This window comes from Schistocerca piceifrons, chromosome 7, assembly GCF_021461385.2.
Source record: "Schistocerca piceifrons isolate TAMUIC-IGC-003096 chromosome 7, iqSchPice1.1, whole genome shotgun sequence".
In the NCBI taxonomy this organism is placed as follows: domain Eukaryota; kingdom Metazoa; phylum Arthropoda; class Insecta; order Orthoptera; family Acrididae; genus Schistocerca; species Schistocerca piceifrons.
In genome coordinates this window covers 505,921,393-505,943,019 of record NC_060144.1, presented here as the reverse complement: position 1 = coordinate 505,943,019, position 21,627 = coordinate 505,921,393, and the positions used below count along the sequence as shown (strand labels likewise).

The window sequence follows — 21,627 nt, the reverse complement described above, 5'->3', positions numbered from 1 at the left end:
GTCGAAAGTGCCAATTTGCTACTGCCGTTCACAAAGAATCCTATGCCGATTCCATGGTACGGGATGCTATTATCCGGTCAGCACCCGACAAATAAGTTAGACAACATGCCCTTCAGTTGGCAAATCCAACTCTAGATGAAGCCCTATCCATCGCAGAGTCTTTCGAAATTTCTCGCACCGCTGGAGTGCAAATAGAGGCGTGGGGTGACGTCGGGGAAATACAACCTCTGTGCGCTGTTGACAACGCGTGCGGCATGTCCCCACCCGCCGACGTGGCCGCAGTACGCTCCCACGCGCAGCCTCGGCCTAACCGTAAACAACCCTCTAAGAAACTCGGGCAAAACCCCTGGCAACTTCCTTCATGTCCGCGGTGTTTTACGAAACATTCACAAGAGGATTGTCCCCAACGTTGGGCCATGTGTCACAATTGCAAAACGAAGGGTCATGTGTCTTCCGTTTGCAAATCCGACCACATACATGATGTTCATGACCGTGACACTGACTCTGTTTCTGTGTTGTCTGTCAATTGTGCTTCTTCCCTTTCATGGAAGTTATTCCTCACTGTCCAAATACTTGGTCGGGATGTTCGCATGCAGGTGGACACTGGTTCTGCAGTCACTATCATCAATTCTCAGACGTATCTTCAGTTGGGTTCTCCAACCCAATCACCTGTCACTAGGCAATTACGGACGTACAATAAACAGAAGATTTCTCTCTTGGGACAATTTGATGCTGAGGTATCTTACAAATCTGTCGTTCACACTGTTCCCATATTTGTGGTCGACCATAGTAACGCGTAGAATCTTTTTGGTTTCGAAGCCTTTCGCGTTTTTGGGTTCTCCATAGATGACTCTGTCAATATTGCCTCTGACGCTATTCCTTACACTCACTTGGATTCCTTGTCGACGACATTTTTGTCCCGTTTTTCTCCTGGGTTAGGCCGTGCAAACAAATTTGAAGCTCATATCATGCTCAAACCTACTGCTCAGCCTAAGTTCTTTTGGGCTCGGCCCATTCTTGTGGCCTTCGTGATCAGGTCAAACGGGAGCTGGATCGTCTCACTGCTTCATGGATCTTGCTTCCTGTCACTTCCAGTGAGTGGTCCTCGCCTGTCGTTGTCGTTGCTAAGCCCAATGGCGATATTTGTCTCTGTGGCAATTTCAAAGCCACTGTAAATGTTCAATGCCTCATCGACACTTACCCTATGCCCCGTCCTGAAGAATTGTTCACTAAACTTGCTGGAGGCCAGTATTTTTCTAAAATTGACCTGTCAGAAGCTTATCATCAACTTCCTCTCGACGCTGCTTCCTGGCAGTTCCTGATCCTTAACACGCCTTTCGTCCTCTATCAATACCAACGATTGCCATTCGCGGTTGCCAGCGCCCCTGCTCTCTTTCAGCGATTCTTGGAACAATTATTGCTCCCTGTCCCTGGGTGTATCAATTACATGGACAACATTGTTGTCAATGGCTACACCAGTGAAGAACATCTTCAGAATCTCCGCACACTTTTTCATGTCTTACAGACTGCCGGTCTTAAGTGTACCCTTCAGAAATCAAAATTTTTTCAGGCATCTACCACATACTTGGGGTTTCAACTCTCTCTCTGCTTCAGCAAACTGTCGCTGCGATCGATGCCCTTCCTCGCCCTACATCTGTTAAGGAACTGCAGGCCTTCTTGGGGAAAATAGCATACTATCAAAGGTTTTTACCGTCGGCGGCTTCGGTGGCTCAGCCGTTGCATCGCCTGTTGCACAAAAACGTGCCCTTTCACTGGTCCGCGCCATGCGATGCAGCTTTCCAGAAATTGAAGACTATGCTGAAACAGGCCCCGTGCCTGGCTACTTATCGACCTGGCCAACATCTTGTTCTTGCCACTGACGCCTCTCAATATGGGGTTGGTGCAGTCCTTGCGCACTGTTTTTCTGACGGTTCTGAACAACCCATTGCTTATGCCTCCTAAACGCTCACGGATGCCCAACGAAAATATTCTCAAATTGAAAAAGAAGCTTTGGCCATTATTTATGCTCTTCATAAGTTTGGTGTTTTTCTTTATGGATCCAAATTTCATCTTGTTACGGACCACAAACCACTTGTTTCCTTGCTCCATCCCGACAAGGCTGCACACCGTCTCCAGCATTGGGCTCTTTACTTGTCTCGTTTCAATTATGAGATTCATTTCCGGCCGACGGGTCAACATGCGAATGCTGATGCACTGTCTCACCTTCCCATGGGTCCTGATCTGGCATTCAATAGGGACGAACTTTTGTGTTTCCACCTGGATGTCACCGAGCAGCGGGTTGTGGACGGGTTCCCCATCACCGGGGACCGGCTGACGGCTGCTACAGGTTATGATCCTACCCTCTCCCGGGTTTTAAGCTGTATTCAGAAGGGTTGCCCAGATCGTCTGTCCGCTAAGACTTCCATTGCGGAACTACTACGCTTTGCGCTACCGCCTCACGGCTAGGGATGGTGTTATCCTCCTTTCCAACGACAATCCTTCGACGCTGGTTGTGGTACCTGCGTCTTTGCGTGCGTCGGACTTGCGCCTCCTTCACCAAGGGCACTGGGGTGTCTCTTGCACAAAATCTCTGGCGCACCGTCATGTGTACTGGCCTGGCATCGACTCTGAAATCGCACACATGGTCGCTGCCTGCGGCCCTTGTGCATCACAGGCCGCCGCCCCAAAGTCATCTTTGTCACCGTGGCCTTCTCCTGAGAAGCCCTGGGAGCGTATTCATGCTGACTTCGTGGGACCTTTTTTAGGTACTTATTGGCTACTCGTAATTGGCACCTACTCTAACTTTCCTTTCACTGTCCGTTGCACGTCGCCTACCACTGCGGCAACCACACATGCTCTTGCTCGCATTTTCTCTACTCTTGGTACTGATAATGGTCCGCAATTTGCCTCTTCCGAATTTGCGGATTTTTGTGCCCGTCACGGTGTCATGCATGTCACAGCCCCTCCGTTCCATCCACAGTCAAACGGTGAGGCTGAACGACTGGTCCGCACATTTAAGGCTCAGATGAGGAAACTCCTGACTTCTTCTGTGCTTCTCCAATTTCTGGCTTCTTACTGTTTCACCCCCATGGGCGACCACAGCCCAGCTGAGCTCTTACATGGCCGACAGCCCCGTACACTACTTCATCTTCTGCGGCCTTCCACCTCACGGCCGCGGGTGCCTTCGCTTGGCCGGTTCATCGCCGGCGACCTTGTATGGGTACGGGGATATAGCAGGCGACCAAAATGGAGTCCTGGCCGCATCATACGACACCGTGGCCGAAGCCTGTATGAAATCCAGATGGACAAGGGTGTTGCTGTGCATCATTCGGACCAGCTTCGGCCTTGTGTGCCAGCACCGCCTGTTCCGAATGCCGCTACACCACCTTCGGCTTTACCTGACGCTCGGGATCTTGGCATTTCTCATTACTCACAGCGCAGCCCTCTCACCATCATCTCGGTGCCAGCACAAGAACGGACGCCACCAGGAGACGTGCCCATGCAGGAACCGGATGACCATCACCTGTCGGAGCAACTCTACTCGCCTCCTTCTTCTATGGACGCCGACACATCGCCCATATCTCCCGTTATAACAACCGGACTTGCCACAACGGGCAGATTGGTGCACGGGGCCCCAGCAGATTCGACCCCTATGTCTCCTGTAATCTCGACCCGTTATCATCGGGGACACTTCGTCCGTACGGAAAGCCTCCTCCTCGAGATTTTACAGCCAGTCAAACAACACCTATGGACGTTAGCAATCTACAGGCCACCTCCATCATGACCAGTGCAAAAACTTCAAAGGGGGAAAAGTTTTGTGACTCGCTGATCTTTCAAAGTGCCGCCGCGCAGTTACGCGCGTCCTCTACATACGGCGCTGTCTGCCAGCGATGCAGCAGCCACGCCACCTAAGCGGCCAGCTAGCCAACGGCCGCTAGGCTTGGACTCAGTACTGATTTGACTGTTACCGTGTACACATGTCTTACTTTGTCTACTTGATCTGTGACTTACATGTATCGTGTTGTCTCTGAAATATATGTGTTCAACTTGACGTTATAACACAAATATTGATTCCAAGTACCAGGTTTTTGCTGAATGTGAAGGTTTGAAGCAAAAGCAAAGTGAGAGATTTGAGTGAGATTAATACTCAATACATGGTTGTAAAATAAAGTAGAAAAGTGGAAGAAACCAAAAGCAGTGTTCTATTAAGTAAAAAGCATTAAAAAGTGTAGGTTCTTCACACCATATGAATTTTATTATTATTATTATTATTGTGAGTGACTCCTGGGATGTTCAATTGTTTTTGACGAGTTATTATGTAATGCGTTAAGACCATATGTTGATGACATATACGGAGTAAAAACCAGTTATTATACCAACTGCATGACTGGAGGTTGAAAGTTGTTGTTGTGGTCTTCAGTCCTGAGACTGGTTTGATGCAGCTCTCCCTGCTACTCTATCCTCTGCAAGCTTCTTCATCTCCCAATACGTACTGCAGCCTACATCCTTCTGAATCTGTTTAGTGTATTCATCTCTTGGTCTCCCTCTACGATTTTTACCCTCCACACTGCCTTCCAATATTACATTGGTGATCCCTTGATGCCTCAGAACATGTCCTACCAACCGGTCCCTTCTTCTTGTCAAGTTGTCCCACAAACTCCTCTTCTCCCCAATCCTATTCGATACTTCCTCATTAGTTACGTGATCTACCCATCTAATCTTCAGCATTCTTCTGTAGCACCACATTTCAAGGGCTTCTATTCTCTTCTTGTCCAAACTATTTATCGTCCATGTTTCACCTCCATACATGGCTACACTCCATACAAATACTTCCAGAAACGACTTCCTGACATTTAAATCTACACTCAATGTTAACAAATTTCTCTTCTTCAGAAACGCTTTCCTTGCCATTCCCAGTCTACATTTTATATCCTCTCTACTTCGACCATCATCAGTTACTCTGCTACCCAAATAGCAAAACCCCCTTACTACTTTAAGCGTCTCATTTCCTAATCTAATTCCCTCAGCATCACCCGACTTAATTCAACTACATTCCATTATCCTCGTTTTGCTTTTGTTGATGTTCATCTTATATCCTCCCTTCAAGACACTGTCCATTCCGTTCAACTACTCTTCCAAGTCCTTTGCTGTCTCTGACAGAATTACAATGTCATCGGCAAACCTCAAAGTTTTTTTTCTTCTCCATGGATTTTAATACCTACTCCGAATTTTTCTTTTGTTTCCTTTACTGCTTGCTCAATATACAGATTGAATAACATCAGGGAGAGGCTACAACCCTGTCTCACTCCCTTCCCAACCACTGCTTCCCTTTCGTGCCCCTCGACTCTTATAACTGTCATCTGGTTTCTGTACAAATTGTAAATAGCTTTTCGCTCCCTGTATTTTACCCCTGCCACCTTCAGAATTTGAAAGAGAGTATTCCAGTTAACATTGTCAAAAGCTTTCTCTAAGTCTACAAATGCTAGAGACGTAGGTTTGCCTTTCCTTAATCTAGCTCCTAAGATAATTCGTAGGGTCAGTATTGCCTCACGTGTCCTCATATTTCTACGGAATCCAAACTGATCTTCCCCGAGGTCGGCTTCTACCAGTTTTTCCATTCGTCTGTACAGAATTCGTGTTAATATTTTGCAGCTGTTTCTTATTAAACTGACAGTTCGGTAATTTTCACAGCTGTCTACGCCTGCTTTCTTTGGGATTGGAATTATTATATTCTTCTTGAAGTCTGAGGGTATTTCGCCTGTCTCATACATTTTGCTCACCAGATGGTAGAGTTTTGTCAGGACTGGCTCTCCCAAGGCTGTCAGTAGTTCTAATGGAATGTTGTCTACTCCTGGGGCCTTGTTTCGACTTAGGTCTTTCAGTGCTCTGTCAAACTCTTCACGTAGTATTATATCTCCCATTTCATCTTCATCTACATCCTCTTCCATTTCCATAATATTGTCCTCAAGAACATCGCCCTTGTATAGTCCCTCTATATACTCCTTCCATCTTTCTGCTTTCCCTTCTTTGCTTAGAACTGGGTTTACATCTGAGCCCTCGATACTCATACAAGTGGTTCTCTTTTCTCCAAAGGTCTCTTTAAATTTCCTGTAGGCAGTATCTATCTTACCCCTAGTGAGATAAGCCTCTACATCCTTACATTTGTCCTCTAGCCATGCCTGCTTAGCCATTTTGCATTTCCTGTCGATCTCATTTTTGAGATGTTTGTATTCCTTTTTGCCTGCTTCATTTACTGCAATTTTATATTTTCTCCTTTCATCAGTTAAATTCAGTATTTCTTCTGTCACCCAAGGATTTCTACTAGCCCTCTTCTTTTTACCTACTTGATCCTCTGCTACCTTCACCACTTCATCCCTCAAAGCTGTCCATTCTTCTTCTACTGTATTTCTTTCCCCCATTCTTGTCAATTGTTCCTTTATGCTCTTCCTGAAACTCTCTACAACCTCTGGTTCTTTCAGTTTATCCAGGTCCCATCTCCTTAAATTCCACATTTTCGCAGTTTCTTCAGTTTTAATCTACAGGTCATAACCAATAGATTGTGGTCAGTGTCCACATCTGCCCCTGGAAATGTCTTACAATTTAAAACCTGGTTCCTAAATCTCTGTCCTACCATTATATAATCTATCTGACATCATCTAGTATATCCAGGGTTCTTCCATGTATACAACCTTCTTTCATGATTCTTGAACCACGTGTTAGCTATGATTAAGTTATGCTCTGTGCAAAATTCTACCAGGCGGCTTCCTCTTTCATTTCTTAGCCCCAATCCGTATTCACCTACTATGTTTCCTTCTCTCTCTTTTCCTACTCTTGAATTCCAATCACCCATGACTATTAAATTTTCGTCTCCCTTCACTACCTGAATAATTTCTTTCATCTCATCACACATTTCATCAATTTCTTCGTCATCTGCAGAGCTAGTTGGCATATAGACTTGTACTACTGTTGTAGGCATGGGCTTCGTGTCTATCTTGGCCACAATAATGCGTTCACTGTGTTGTTTGTAGTAGCTTACATGAACTCCTATTTTTTTATTCATTATTCAACCTACTCCTGCATTACCCCTATTTGATTTTGTATTTATAACCCTGTATTCACCTGACCAAAAGTCTTGTTCCTCCTGCCTCCGAACTTCACTAATTCTCACTATATCTAACTTTAACCTATCCATTTCCCTTTTTAAATTTTCTAATCTACCTGCCCGATTAAGGGATCTGACATTCCACGCTCCGATCCGTAGAACGCCAGCTTTCTTTCTCCTGATAATGACATCCTCCTGAGTAGTCCCCGCCTGGAGATCCGAATGGGGGACTATTTTACCTCCGGAATATTTTACCCAAGAGGATGCCATCATCCGTTAATCATACAGTAAAGCTGCATGCCCTCTGGAAAAATTACGGCTGCAGTTTCCCCTTGCTTGCAGCCGTTTGCAGTACCAGCACAGCAAGGCTGTTTTGGTTAATGTTAGAAGGCCAGATCAGTCAATCATCCACATTGTTGCCCCTGCAACTACTGAAAAGGCTGCTGCCCCTCCTCAAGAACCACATGTTTGTCTGGCCTCTCAACAGATACCCCTCCGTTGTGGTTGCACACACAGTAAAGCTATCTGTGTCGCTGAGGCACGCAAGCCCCCCACCGACGGCAAGGTCTATGGTTCATGGGGGACCGGGGGGGGGGGGGGGGGGGGGATTGAAAAGTGTAACAATAATAAGCTCAGAAACAATCATATTCAACCCAGTGGAGATTACATAAATATTGCTAGGCAAACCTCCACACAGTCTGGTTAGGTTAAGTAGAATAATGTGATCAAGATCTCTTTTATAAAGTAACTACTATGCAATTTTTTTAGGTAAAATGTGGCTGAGCTATAGTTTTATAATATAAATAATAGATTTGCAAAAATATTAAACACTAAATTAAATTAATAAGACAGTTAAAAAACTGAATTTGCAATCAAGGGGGAGGATTTTTTATTTATAATCCTGTATTCACCTGACCAGAAGTCTTATTCCTCTTGCTATCGAACTTCACTAATTCCAACTACATCTAACTTTAACCTATCCATTTCCCTTTATAAATTTTCTAATCTACCTGCCCGATAAAGGGATCTAACATTCCATACACCAATCCGTAGAAGGACAGTTTTGTTTCTCGTGATAATGGCGTCCTCCTGAGTAGTCCCCACCCGGAGATCCAAATGGAGGATTATTTTACCTCCAGAATTTTTTACCCCAAGGATGCCACCATCATTTAACCGTACAGTAAAGCTGCATGCCCTCGGGAAAAATTACAACTGTAGTTTCCTCTGCTTTCAGCCGTTCACAGTACCAGCACAGCAATGCTGTTTTGGTTAATGTTGCAAGGCCAGTTCAATCAATCATTCAGACTACTGCCCCTGCAACTACTGAAAAGGCTGCTGCCCTTCTTCAAGAACCACATGTTTGTCTGGCCTCTCAACAGATACCCCTTCGTTGTGGTTGCACCTATGGTACAGCTATCTGTATCGCTGAGGTATGCAAGCCTCCCCACCAATGGCAAGGCCCATGGTTCATGGTTTTTATAAATACAAAACATACACAAATAGGATACTACAACTGTTGCACAATTTAACATTTGCTGTGTCATACACAAAACAATATCTCACAGGCCATACCTACTGTAAGACTAGAAGAAGGATACATTGATAAGATACATCCAGAGATAGCAGGAAACAGTTAATTTGGTAATGGAGGAAAGTGTGGGGGTAAACATTGTTGAGGGAGGCCAAAGCTTGAACACAATAAGGAAGTTAAAGTAGGATTGCAGTAAGCATGCAGGGGTGAAAAGCCTTGCACAACATAGTCTAGCATGGACAACTGCATAAAATCTGTCTTCCAGCGATAATAACAAAAACAACCACCACAACAACTATGAACAGCTGAGAATCAAAGTAATAAAGTACTCTAAAAACATAAAGCATCTTGGGAACTAACAGACAAACAATGTAAAACATAGAACCAATTAAGTATTAAACATGATGGTAACACAATGAAAAACACACACACACACACACACACAGGCACAGGCAGGCGCCCATGCGCATACGCCCACACACACATCCCCTGCATCCACCTCCTCTTCCCCACAGTCTCCCCTTTCATCTGTCCCGCCATCCCGCACCAATCCCTTAACCCATGTCACTGTGTACCACAAACTCACCAGTTCCAATGCCTGTGTGCCACATTTCTACCCTGTGCACCTACTGGCCCCCCTTCCCATGTTCCTATCTCACTCACCTGCTGTCTCCCTCTGAGCAATCAGCCACTCTTCCCCAACATACCACGCTGCCCCCTTGCCTCTTTTCTCCCCTCAACCACTCCTCCCGAGACTGCACATCACCACACTGTACTAGCCAAATGCGTCAGTGTACGTGTATGTGTGTGTGTGTGTGTGTGTGTGTGTGTGTGTGTGTGTGTGTTAGCACACGTGCGTGCGCGTGCGCATGTGTGTGTACGCGTACGCGTGCACATCCCCTCTAGCTCGACAAAGAATTCATCCAAAAGCTAGCAATGTTTTCAGTCTTCCCTGTGTGCCTGTCGGTGATTCAATGTTTCCAGTACCTTGTGAGTTGTTGCCTTTACTCCAAAATTGTTTATATTCTGCCAGGACTTTCTGTACCTCACTGATGACTGCTTAAAACTGAGGGTGGTCAAATCAAGGTTTAAAAAGGGAAGTAAGGAAGACAGACATCATTTATCTCCATTTTCACCAGATATTTGAAAGTGCTACTCTGTCTCAGCTTAATGGCTTCTTCACGAAATGCAAACTGCTTACACAATAACAAGTTTTCATGGAGAATTTAGCCACAAGAGCACAAAGAAAACTCTGTAATTAGATTTTCTGTTATGGTCACTAATCCAAAATAAATATCTTACTGTTAAAATAATATTTTAGATTTGAATTGGACTGATTTTGTTGCCCAAAACCAAAACATTCACAAGAGTGTAAAATTTGCATAAGCAACACATATACAAAGTAGATAATAAATACAGTACATATATAATTAAACTATAATTAAAAATTATGTTCAAAGAATTCTTCCAGGGAACAAAAACAATTTTGAATTAATAAATTACTTATAACTTTTTTAAATTTCTCCAGCTCTTAACTGAATATGGTAATTTATAAAATAATCTAATGGATGTAAGTGTCAAGATGTATACAATTTTAGTATAAAGACAGCAGCCTGGGTATGTGGTGGGGGTATGGAGCTAGCAGGAGTGGGGAGCGAGTAGGATAGCACGTCAGTGGTGGGGGAAGATGCTGTGCTGCCTGTAGGAGCATGCAGAGAGATGGTGGGGACAGGATACGGCTGCTAGATGCAGTGTGGGGACGTTGTGTGGGGTCAGCTGTGGGGTTTGGAGGGGAAGGGACAGGAGAAAAGTAGAGAAGGGGAAAAGAATAGTAGGTGCACTGGTGGGATGAAGGCCGGAGTAGTACTGGTGTGGAAGCAGGGAAGGGGATGAGTACACAGAGGACAGAGAGGGATAAGTACATAGAGGACAGGGACTAGCGAAAGTTGAAGCTATGGGGGTTACGGGAACTAAGTACCGTATTTTATGGACTATAAGACACTACACATTATAAGATACATCTAAATTTTTAAGGAGTTTTTTTAAAAAATAACATTTCTACCATTTTTATTATTAGACTGCAAAGCCAGATTGAAAAACATCTTAGTTCATAAAACCAAACTGACCTTTAAGACACCTGAAAATTGTCATCTAAAATTTCTTCTCCTCCTCCTTCCTCTTTGTTGTCACCATCATCCTCTTCATAGATAAAATGGTCTCCACTAGCTTATGCTGCACTTCTTGAAATATATAACAACAATGTCTTGCCTCACTCTAGACCAACGTTTTATCCGACACACTTGTTTGATAGTAGGTCATTTTCAAGCTCCCTGCGGTGAGAATTCATGTTGGGTTTCATCCATCATCCGCTTGTTCCATTCCTCTCTCATACACTTTAAATGGTTTATTTATCAAGACGTCAAGAGGTTGCAACTGTAAAGTAAGTCCTCCCAGAATAACAGCAAGCTCTGTATTTCCCTGTACCAATTTCTCTTTGACATTATTTTTCAAATCATTGCTAAACTCATATAGCACAAGAAGAGAACTCTCCTTCAATAAAGCACCTTTCCTTCTTTTCCACACACCGTTAATCCGTAATTTCATACCAGCCTTGTCCACCCAACCCTTGTTATGTACATGAATAACAACACCTGGCGGTATTTCAGAAGGTTTTGGCATTGTTTTGCACTTGAAAATGATCATTTGGATTAAGTTTAGTACCATCAACACAACACGAAAGGAACTTGTGCATTTTTTCATGTCCGCTTGTTTTTATAGTTACAGTTTTAACACCTTTCATGGCAATAGTTCTGTTACTTGGCATGTCAAATGTCAGAGAAGTTTCATCCATATTCGCTATTTGGCTTAGTTCCAAAGTGGTTTTCTCTCAGTTTTGAATAATAAAATGATGAAAAAATAATCCTCTCTCTTCATACTCTTGTGGCATTTTCTAAGGTATTTTGGAGGAGGAGGAGGAGGAGATTAGTGTTTAACGTCCCGTCGACAACGAGGTCATTAGAGACGGAGCGCAAGCTCGGGTGAGGGAAGGATGGGGAAGGAAATCGGCCGTGCCCTTTCAAAGGAACCATCCCGGCATTTGCCTGAAGCGATTTAGGGAACTCACGGAAAACCTAAATCAGGATGGCCGGAGACGGGATTGAACCGTCGTCCTCCCGAATGCGAGTCCAGTATGCTAACCACTGCGCCACCTCGCTCGGTAAAGGTATTTTGGATCTGGTTCGCCTGCTAAGTCTGTGGCACTTCATAAACCTATGGGCCAACCAATTCCACCCTTAAAGTCTGTTAAGTTCCACTGTACCACTAGCTTATGAGCATGTATTTGAATTATTTTTGTATTAATTCCACTGCCATTTTGACGGTGTCCTTCGATCCATTTCAATACGTACATCACCTTCTAGTTTTGACCATTTTGCATTCAGCTCTCTATTTGCACATTTAGTCTTCCTCATTTTTTTCCGTTTTTCTTTACTAGCTGACCAATCCCAAACGGCTCTTTCTGTTGGTGGGCGGCTGAAATGTTGCTCAGCTGCTATGTTTCCATATTCTTCTGCATATGTTATTACTTTTGAAATATAGCCTGCATCCTATGAATACCTTGTATTTCCATCCATTATCAAACTAGCTACTAACAAAAATTTTATACTGTTACCAATATCACAAATCACTTTCAGTTCAATACAATGGCACCGTGGACTGCAATGATGCATCACAGGCTAGACAGTGTTCTAGATTTGGATGGCGGGGCAGGAGGGAGACAGTGTTAGCAAGCTTGTGAATCCCGCAACTCATGTTCAACGCATGGGTGCACTGCTGCTGCAAGTTGAATCCAATGTTGCCAACAACCAAGGCAGGTTTCTCGCGGCATCGAATATATGGTCTTTTTAAGACTACTGGGAATTTTATATCAAACACTGGCCATTTTTACATTAATTCTGAGTATAAGACGCACCTGAATTTTGGAGGCAACTTTTTGAAGAAAGGAGGAGGATGAGGAGGATGTTAGTGTTTAACGTCCCGTCGACAACGAGGTCATTAGAGACAGAGCGCAAGCTCGGGTTAGGGAAGGATGGGGAAGGAAATCGGCCGTGCCCTTTCAAAGGAACCATCCCGGCATTTGCCTGAAACGATTTAGGGAAATCACGGAAAACCTAAATCAGGATGGCTGGAGACGGCATTGAACCGTCGTCCTCCCGAATGCGAGTCCAGTGTGCTAACCACTGCGCCACCTCGCTCGGTTTTGAAGAAAAAAGTGCATCTTATAGTCCATAAAATATAGTGTGTGTTGTAGAGAGAGTTCCCGCCTGCTCAGTTCGGAAACCCGGGTGTTGGTAGCTAGAATACAGATGGTGCAGGCTACGAAACAATCATTAAAATGAAGCACATCATGTTGGAGAGCATGTTCAGCAGCTAGGTAGCTCTCTTGGCCACAGTTTGGAGATAGGCATTTCTGAGGACAGACAGCCTGTTAGTTTTCATAGCCATGTAAAAATTGAGACAGTGGTTGCAGCTTAATTTATAGTTTATAAATTACATGGCTTCTTTCACATGTGGCCTGCCTCTTATGGTGTAGGGGGACGCCTGGGACCGGACTGAAATAGGTGATAGTGGGAGGAAGTATGGAACAGATCTTGCATCTAGGTCTATTGCAGGGACATGCGCCATGAGGCGAAAGGTTGGGAGCAGGGTAGAATGGGGATGGACAAGTATACTGGGTAGGTTTGGGGGCAGCAGAATACCACTGTGGGAGGAGAGGAGTGGATAGTGAGGAGGATGTTCCTCATTTCAGGACATGACAAGAGGTAGTCAAAATCCTGGTGCAGAATGTGGTTCAGTTGTTCCAGTCCTGAATAGTAATGAGTCATGCGAGGAAAGTTCCTTTATGGCCGGACAGTTGGTATGTGGGAGTTGGTTGGCAACTCTCTGGCCACAAAGGAACACTCCTCTCATGACTCCATTACTATCCAGGACTGAAGCAACCGATTACATTCTCCGACAGTGTTTCAACTACCTCTCATCATGCCTTCAAATGAGGATTATCCTTCCCACCCATTCCAAAGTGGTATTCTGCTGCTCACCAAAACTACACAACATCCTCACCCTATTCTACTCCAGCCCTGCTCCCAACTCCTTGCCTCATAGCTTATATCCCTACAATGCACCTAGATGCAAGACCTGTCCCATACATACTTCCACTACTACCTACTCCACTCCTGTCACAGTTATCACTTACAACCCCCTCTCCCCCTAAAGGTGGAGCCATCTTTGAAAGCAGTCATGTGATGTAAAAATTAGGTTGCAACCATCATGCTCCTTTCTACACAGACATGACAAATAATAAGCTGTCGACCCACATGAATGGCCATGGCCACACTGTGGCCAGGAGACAGCTGGATCACCCAGTTGCTGAACATTCCATGCAAAGATCATGTGCTTCACTTTAATGACTGCATCACAGCATATGCCATCTGGATTCTCCCTACTAGCTCTTCTTAACTGTGCAATTGGACACACTCCCTACAACACACCCTTCAGTCCCGTAACCACCCTGACTTCAACCTTTGATTGTCCCTGTCCTCCACCTACCTATACCACTGCAGCTCCAGCACTACACAGGCCTTCTGTTCCACCAATGCACTGACTAGTCTTTTCTCTTTCTTTACTATTCTCCCCTCCCTTGTTCCTTTCCCCCTCCCCATCACTCCTCCCTTCCCTTAGCTCAGCCTTCTGACACTGCACCCCTGTCTTGTCCCCATTACATCTCTGCACGCTTCCATAGGGAACACAGCATCTGCCCCCCACCCCTACCCAGCTATACCTCCCCCTCCCTACCCGCACCTCCCCCTTACCCCAGCATCCACCCCAACAACAGAAGGCTGCTCACATCAGACATAGTTGCAATCAGGCTCCGGCACCCACAGACAGTGGCCATGCACATGCGAGTTGTGCATGTCGAAATGTGTGTATGTTTTCTACTTTGGAAGAAAGATTAAGTCTGAAAGCTTTAAAATTTTACCAGGCTTTTTCACTGTGCCTGTTTGCGACTCAACTGTTCCTCTATGTTTCCAGAATGAGATTTTCACTCTGCAGCGGAGTGTGCGCTGATATGAAACTTCATGGCAGATTAAAACTGTGTGCCCGACCGAGACTCGAACTCGGGACCTTTGCCTTTCGCGGGCAAGTGCTCTACCAACTGAGCTACCGAAGCACGACTCACGCCCGGTACTCACAGCTTTACTTCTGCCAGTACCTCATCTACTATTTTCCAAACTTAACAGAAGCTCTCCTGCGAACCTTGCAGAACTAGCACTCCTGAAAGAAAGGATACTGCGGAGACATGGCTTAGCCACAGCCTGGGGGATGTTTCCAGAATGAGATTTTTACTCTGAAGCAGAGTGTGCACTGAGACCAGACATTGGTATGCTGAAAAATTTCCTAACAGACATTTGAAATGGAAATGAAGTCCCACCGCACCGCCTTACGAGGCAAGGTCCTAGTGGAGGTGGTTTGCCATTGCCTTCCTCCGACCGTAATGGGGATGAATGATGATGATGAAGACAACACAACAAAACCCAGTCATTTCAAGGGAAAATCCCTGACCCCTCCGGGAATCAAACCCGGGACACCGTGCTTGGGAAGCGAGAACGCTACCGCGAGACCATGAGCAGCAGACAACAGACATTTACCAAACAATAAAAACTTTCAAACAATGTATGTATGTCTTGTGGAGAAAGGCTCTTTACAGTAAAGGTCATTACATTGTGGAAGACCAAACAGTGTTAGAACATCTGATTTGAAGATCGAGTACTTCATCATATTGAGGACAATAAGGCAGAAGCACCACAGAAATATCCAAAATTGAGTATGTGATTCACGAGACAGTGAGGAAAGTGTTCAGAGAGCAACTCCTTCATCCATGCTATCTTCAGAGAGTGCCACGTCTTAGTAAAACAGATTTTCTATTCAGAAAAGCTTTTTGTAGGCTACTTGGTTATTGGGGGTGTGTGCTCAGGACCAACACTTTCTGTCTACCACACTATTCACTGATGACGCAGAGTTTATCAAGGATGTAGTGCAGCATTTTCACAACTCTCATGTATGGACAGGTAACAAATCTTTTGCAGTTTTGGAAATAAGACATCAACAAGGGTTTAGCAGTAATACATTGGCTGGCATAATTGGAGACAGTTTAATTAGACCTTTTGTTTTCAATGGAATAGCATCTGGAGTATCATACAGCGAATTTTTAATGGAACACTGACATGCTTCACTGGAAGATGTTCCACTAGACTTATGTCAGAACATGTGGTTCATGCATGATGGGAGACCACCTCATTTTGCTCGGCAAGCAAGAAAAATTTTACATAAGTGTTTCCCAAAAAAACCGATAGGTCTTCAAGCAGCAATATCTTGTCCTGTAGTCTTCCTGATCCCAGTGCACTGGATTTTTATTTTGGGGCATTTAAAGGGTGTAGTGTATTCAAGACCTACTACAAATGCTGACATTCTTTGCCAATGGGTTCAAGGATTTCAGCATATACAGCAGACACCTGGAATATGAGAGCCAATAGACAACCCCTGACGCAGCATTTAGAAGTTTGTGTTAAGAGCTGATGGTGGACCTTTTCAGCATTTCATTTAACCATCAGAAGACATTTGAAAAGAAAAAATACACGTCCTCTATCCATTCCTCAGATATTTTCCACATATTATTTAATACCCTGCATAATATAAACAGATGTGGTACCCAGATTGACCTCTGAGGAAAAGTGTACTTAACAGATTAGAAACTAGGATACTGGTTGCTGAAGTGCAGTAAACAGTTTGAGTTCAATTAAACAAGTGTGATTTGATAATTTCAACAGCAGGCATAGAAACTACAGTTTTTAGTTTGAGCAGTAGAGTATTGTGGCACACAGTGTCAAAAGCCTTTGATAAATTTAAAAAAAAAGAGCTTTGCATTTACAAAGCTTGGTTAATGATGATCGAAAAAGGTCGCCTGCAGAAAAAATTTATGTAGTCACAAACTTTTGTTCAGTGATATGTGGGAGTGCTATGAACAACATACTAAACATCCTGACCAATGGGGTATGAGTGTTGGGTTGGTATAGCCTACACTTGAATGCCTCCAATGCTTTAGCCTCACAAAAACCAACTACAGGGTTTGCCATTACAAATGTGGTGATCTACCAGAATGTTCAATACAAGTCGTCTGCTCTGACCACTGACGTAGGAAACATGTGACAAATGTTGTAAACAATGTTCTTGACATTTTTTTCAGATGGGTTCAGCTACAGATCAGACTGTCACCACAACCAGGATTTTTTAGTACCACATTCATTGGCTTCGCCAACTAGCAACCAAACTGTCACCTTCCAACCTAACCAAGTGTCATGACAAATAGATTTTTTTTTTCTTTAACATTCTTTCACTTAACCAACTAACAACAAAAATGTGAGTATACACAGCAGATGGTGACATGCCTGCAGCCATTATCATTAGGTAACTGGCCAAAGCCATTAGCTCTTATCGAATATTCCTCTTGACTCTAAATGTGATCCCCAATTATCTGATGTTCATTCTGTTCTGAATAGTTTGTTATTGTGCCTCATCCCCTGCACTATTCAACCCAATGCTCTGCTGGTTATCGTTAGTTGACTACTTCCCCTCATCATGATGTTGGGTTCTGCGACTACAATCACTGGGGGTATTTCCATGTGCCAATCTATGTGACACTGCTAACCACCTGATGATGATGCTTTAACAAATCGAAACCAATCACGAATAAATTATCAATTAGCAGCTGTTTGCAGTTTTACTCAAGTTCAATTTATTATGAATTATTTACGTAGCTCAATAACAGCAGCACATATGATAATTTTTCCTAAACCCTAATTGGCAATTCCAAAACAACCGAAACAGGTCATAATGTCTTACAAAGTTAATATTACTCAACACAAGAGCACGTATGAGATGAGAACAGTATAACTGGAAACTTCTAAATGAGGTTTTTCATTAATTGATCACTGCACTGATTTGCTTTAAAGTTGATACCAAGCTGGATCCACTGACACTTTCTTTGTTATATATGAGGGCTAGTTTTGGTACCTGCAACTCACTACATCTATTAAGTGTCTATAAATTAAAATATTAACATATTAGCAATGAAACTGCTTAGCTTCGAGCATATAGTCAGTGGAGACTACAAAACAGTACAGCAGATAAAGATGATGTTCAAAATGAGGCCTTTGCCAACTAACAGTTATTAAGAGCTAAATACTGTCAAAGTTGTCCTGTTTCCACAAGAGTACAAAAGTGCTCATACACATGTGTTTGAGAGCTTTAACAGTTCCCTATGGGAGTTGTCTGCAATTATAATACTTGTCATGTGCCAATGTAGACAGTAGTAATTAATGTTGGCCTTTCACTTTACACTACGTCTGGCAGTAACCACTCAGCTGCATATTTTACATACCAGGATTTTTGCAAGGACGCCCTCTTCTTCAGTTTCAAATGAGACAACAGCTTTGTCAGTCTGTATGTCACAGAGAACGTCACCTGGCTGAACAACATCTCCTTCCTTCTTCAACCATTTCACAATTGTCCCTTCTGACATGGTAGGGGAAAGTGAAGGCATCTTGATTTCTTGCCCAGCAACTGAAACATAACCAGCCCTGAATTACAACTGCGCGGTCACGTCGTGAAAATATTTTGTATATAAACTAAAATCTCCCGTTAACGCCGATTTAATTACTGCAACACAGATTCACGTTGTTTTGAAACACTAAACCGGTAAAAAGAAATAGAATTAATTTACATACCACATAGCAAGTAAGAATTGTGGAAACATAGTTTCTGAGTAGCTGCCAAGCACCTAGGTTGTGTCAATAGTGAAAAAGCGTGCTTTTGAACCAACTGGGCAACGCGAATCCTCACAGCTGCAGCCATTATTTACTTCCTGACGACCGTAATTCGACCTTCATTCCAGTTCTGGTGTTCAAGATAATATAAATCAGTGCACATTAGTTGATTTTGCAGACGACGCAATTTTCTTCCTGTCACGCGAAGTGGAATTCAACCATCAACAATAAACACATTGTTAGCGCCATAAAAAACAATACGATCGGTGCTCGCCAAATGTAAGATATTTTTCTACCGGTGTTGGTATTGGCTGTTGGGTTTCAATTGTCTTTCACAGCCTGCGAAAATGTTTGAACACTGTGGTTATAATAAGCACTAAGTAAAACAAGCACACATCAAACAGCTGATGGACTGACGGAGAAACGCAGATCAGATTGACTGCGTTGCGAATATTGTGGAGAACGAAGTGTTATAATGTTTCCAGTGTTACTCAGCCGATGTGCACCGTGTCGGGGTATTCTGGTGCGTTTTATATGAAAATGCTTGTAATATTACTGTGGTATTTTCTGGAATATTGTACAATACTTGTTTTTACAGGCGACGGTCTGTCCTTGGGTAACGCGGCCTGTCTCTCTTACGTCAGTAAAGTTCAGCAGTCAAGAACTCTTTCCGCCAGAAAATATTACTGAACCACAGATACCCCCATATAAGGAAAGGGTGGACGAACCAACTGACTTGAAAAGGGCCAGGTAATATTACCGTCATTTAAAATAGACGCTGCAAATAGCCCCTATTTGCCTCCCTGTGATTTGTGATTGACGATAACTTCCTACAGTGATTTATATATTAAAATACCGACTGCATATTAGTAAATATTAACAAAACACCGAATTCCAGATAACAATTATAACGTTAAAACATGCTTTTCTGTATGTAGGCTGCTGTACCAATCACGGAAGCGTGGTATGCTGGAGAATGGACTTCTGCTGAGTACTTTTGCAGCGAAACATCTCTCAAAAATGACACCAGAATTGCTACAGCAGTACGATCGTCTTATCAATTTACCATCAAATGACTGGGACTTATATTACTGGGTTACTGGTGTTAAGCCAACTCCTGCAGAGTTCGAAAATGATGCTATGAAGCTGCTGAAAGAGCATGTACAAAACAAGGAGAGACAACTCCGAATTCGCCAGCCTGACCTTGACTAATTAACACATTTTTTATTTATTTTAAACTACCTATCTTCACATAAGTGAGGCCTGTTCAGTATTCATTGTTTGCTTTAATGTACAACAGTTGTCAGTCCTAGCAGCCGAAATACCTCTCTCTCTTGTCGTCCCTCCCTCTCTCCCATACACACTCATTTTATTAACAACAGCTCCTGGATAAGCACCTTTTGTCTCTGGAAGCCTAGTTTTACTGCCATTTAAATTGCATGATTTTGATTAATACTTGTTAATTATTTAATTAGAGAGGTCACACTAATCTAGTGAACAATACACTGTATTCAGTTATGAAATACTAACTTATTTATCAAGACAAGTGTAATGTGAATGTTTGGTGCTTTCATATTGTTTGTTTATAATATAAAATGTAGATAACTTTCACTGCACTCTCAGAGCTTCACTGGTGCAAACACACATACTGTGTAAATATGTATATTTGTTGTTATTCAATGTCCATAATTGATAATAAATTATAGCCACAAAAAATTGAGTCTTCATTGCTTTCAAAATTTTCAGCAGATACAGTCCTAAGATTGCAGGTTGTCCACATTTCTTGCTGGTATACTACACGTGTGCTTGTCTGTAGAAGGAAATTTATTGCTTGTTGTGTAGCAAACACATTATTTATTACTCATTCTTTGCTTGTGAACTTCAGCTGTCAGTTTCCAGCAGAGAGTATTGTGTGCCAGATAATTTTATAAGCTGACATCTGTGTTCCGACTGCATTTAACACTTGACATTATATCAGGGCTTAGTTACATAAATATACAACCAATTTGCAACAAAAAAGAGCATCACATAAAAGATTGATACATACTAAATATGTTCTGTTATTGCATTATCTGAAATTAAATTATTGCATCATAAATATTCATTCATATTGTGTATACATTTAAAAGTTTTTAAAGATTTAATTCCTTTTATTTTGTTAATTGTGTTGGTAGCTTATTAGACGACCTATTACCAGCTTACTAGACAACATATTGCTTTTTTACATGGGGTAGGCATTGGTAGTCTGGTGGACACTGTCTTGCCTAAGTTATCCTTTCCTCTTGTTGCATGCTCGTGTATGTATTTATTATATTCTGATATGTATAAAGTGAAGACACTGTCATAATACTATATTGGTCTAAATACAAACCACATCCAAATATAAGCTGTATTTTTAATGTTGAGGGGAGAAAAAAAAAAAAGACAGATGCTCAGTGAGAAAAATTTGTCATTTTACTCATTTACCAAAAACTGTTTACAATCTACCGACTCTTAATCACATATTTTATGTTGTACTGTAGATAAATAAGTCTTCTAATCACAGTTTTTGCTGGTGTCACTGTACTTCACTACCAGTATTTATTTCATCACTGTCAGTATTTTAATCACTCTCCTCTTTAAGTATGTTGTGCTCACTACTATCCAGGGTGCTGGACATACAACAATTCTTTGAACCTTTTTATGATGGAATCGGGTAATGTGTGACATGAAGAGCAAATCCATTCACTAACAAGGATTCCTGATGCCTTTTGAATCTTGCCATATGGGATGAGTGCATAATCCCTTTCTAGATGCTAATCAGAGCAACATTTTTGGAGATAGTCTTCAAATAGTTTGTTTACTATGTCATCCTGTTATACATTTTATTCACAGCATATTTTTTTCACCATAATAAAAATCAGATATCGGCTGCACAAAAATTATAATTTCACTTCGCTGGTTTCAGCACATTAATCTGTCACCTTCAGAAGTTCAATATAGGCTTAAATTATAGGTACAGCATTTAGCTATGTTGACAGTGCAGCAACTTTATTCTTTATTCAGTTTGTGAAGTGACTTTCAAAGACATCCAACACTAGCATAGCTCTCATACTAAGCAATCTACCAAGTCAGTG

General features: G+C 42.7%; 2 protein-coding genes across 5 annotated transcripts in view; one reads left to right on the top strand and one right to left on the bottom strand.

The window, feature by feature from the left end:
* Positions 1-18,827, bottom strand: part of LOC124804699 (pyruvate dehydrogenase protein X component, mitochondrial-like) — a 134,386-nt gene extending 115,559 nt beyond the window's left edge. For 2 of the 4 annotated variants that reach the window (XM_047264955.1, XM_047264954.1), the window contains exons 1-2: positions 18,473-18,822; positions 18,127-18,308 (exon numbers count right to left, since the gene is read on the bottom strand). In XM_047264955.1, the coding sequence (XP_047120911.1) occupies positions 18,127-18,308; positions 18,473-18,599 (309 nt within the window). In that variant the 5' untranslated portion in view covers positions 18,600-18,822. Of the gene's footprint in view, positions 1-18,126; positions 18,309-18,472 lie in introns of all 4 variants that reach the window. The other 2 variants (XM_047264956.1, XM_047264957.1) reach the window with 2 other exon arrangements.
* A 46-nt stretch (positions 18,828-18,873) lies between these two features.
* LOC124804701 (succinate dehydrogenase assembly factor 2, mitochondrial-like) lies at positions 18,874-20,510 on the top strand. The gene is made up of 3 exons (XM_047264958.1): positions 18,874-19,034; positions 19,110-19,261; positions 19,450-20,510. Exons 1-3 carry the CDS (start codon positions 18,987-18,989, stop codon positions 19,721-19,723), a joined length of 474 nt encoding a protein of 157 aa, XP_047120914.1. The 5' UTR covers positions 18,874-18,986; the 3' UTR covers positions 19,724-20,510.
* Positions 20,511-21,627: the final 1,117 nt, after the last annotated feature.

Coding starts and splice junctions, on each gene's coding strand:
- LOC124804701 (XM_047264958.1), top strand. CDS start 18,987: ATGTTTCCAGTGTTACTCAGCCGATGTGCACCGTGTCGGGGTATTCTG. Junction 19,035..19,109: donor CACCGTGTCGGGGTATTCTG/GTGCGTTTTATA, acceptor TTGTTTTTACAG/GCGACGGTCTGTCCTTGGGT. Junction 19,262..19,449: donor ACTGACTTGAAAAGGGCCAG/GTAATATTACCG, acceptor TTCTGTATGTAG/GCTGCTGTACCAATCACGGA.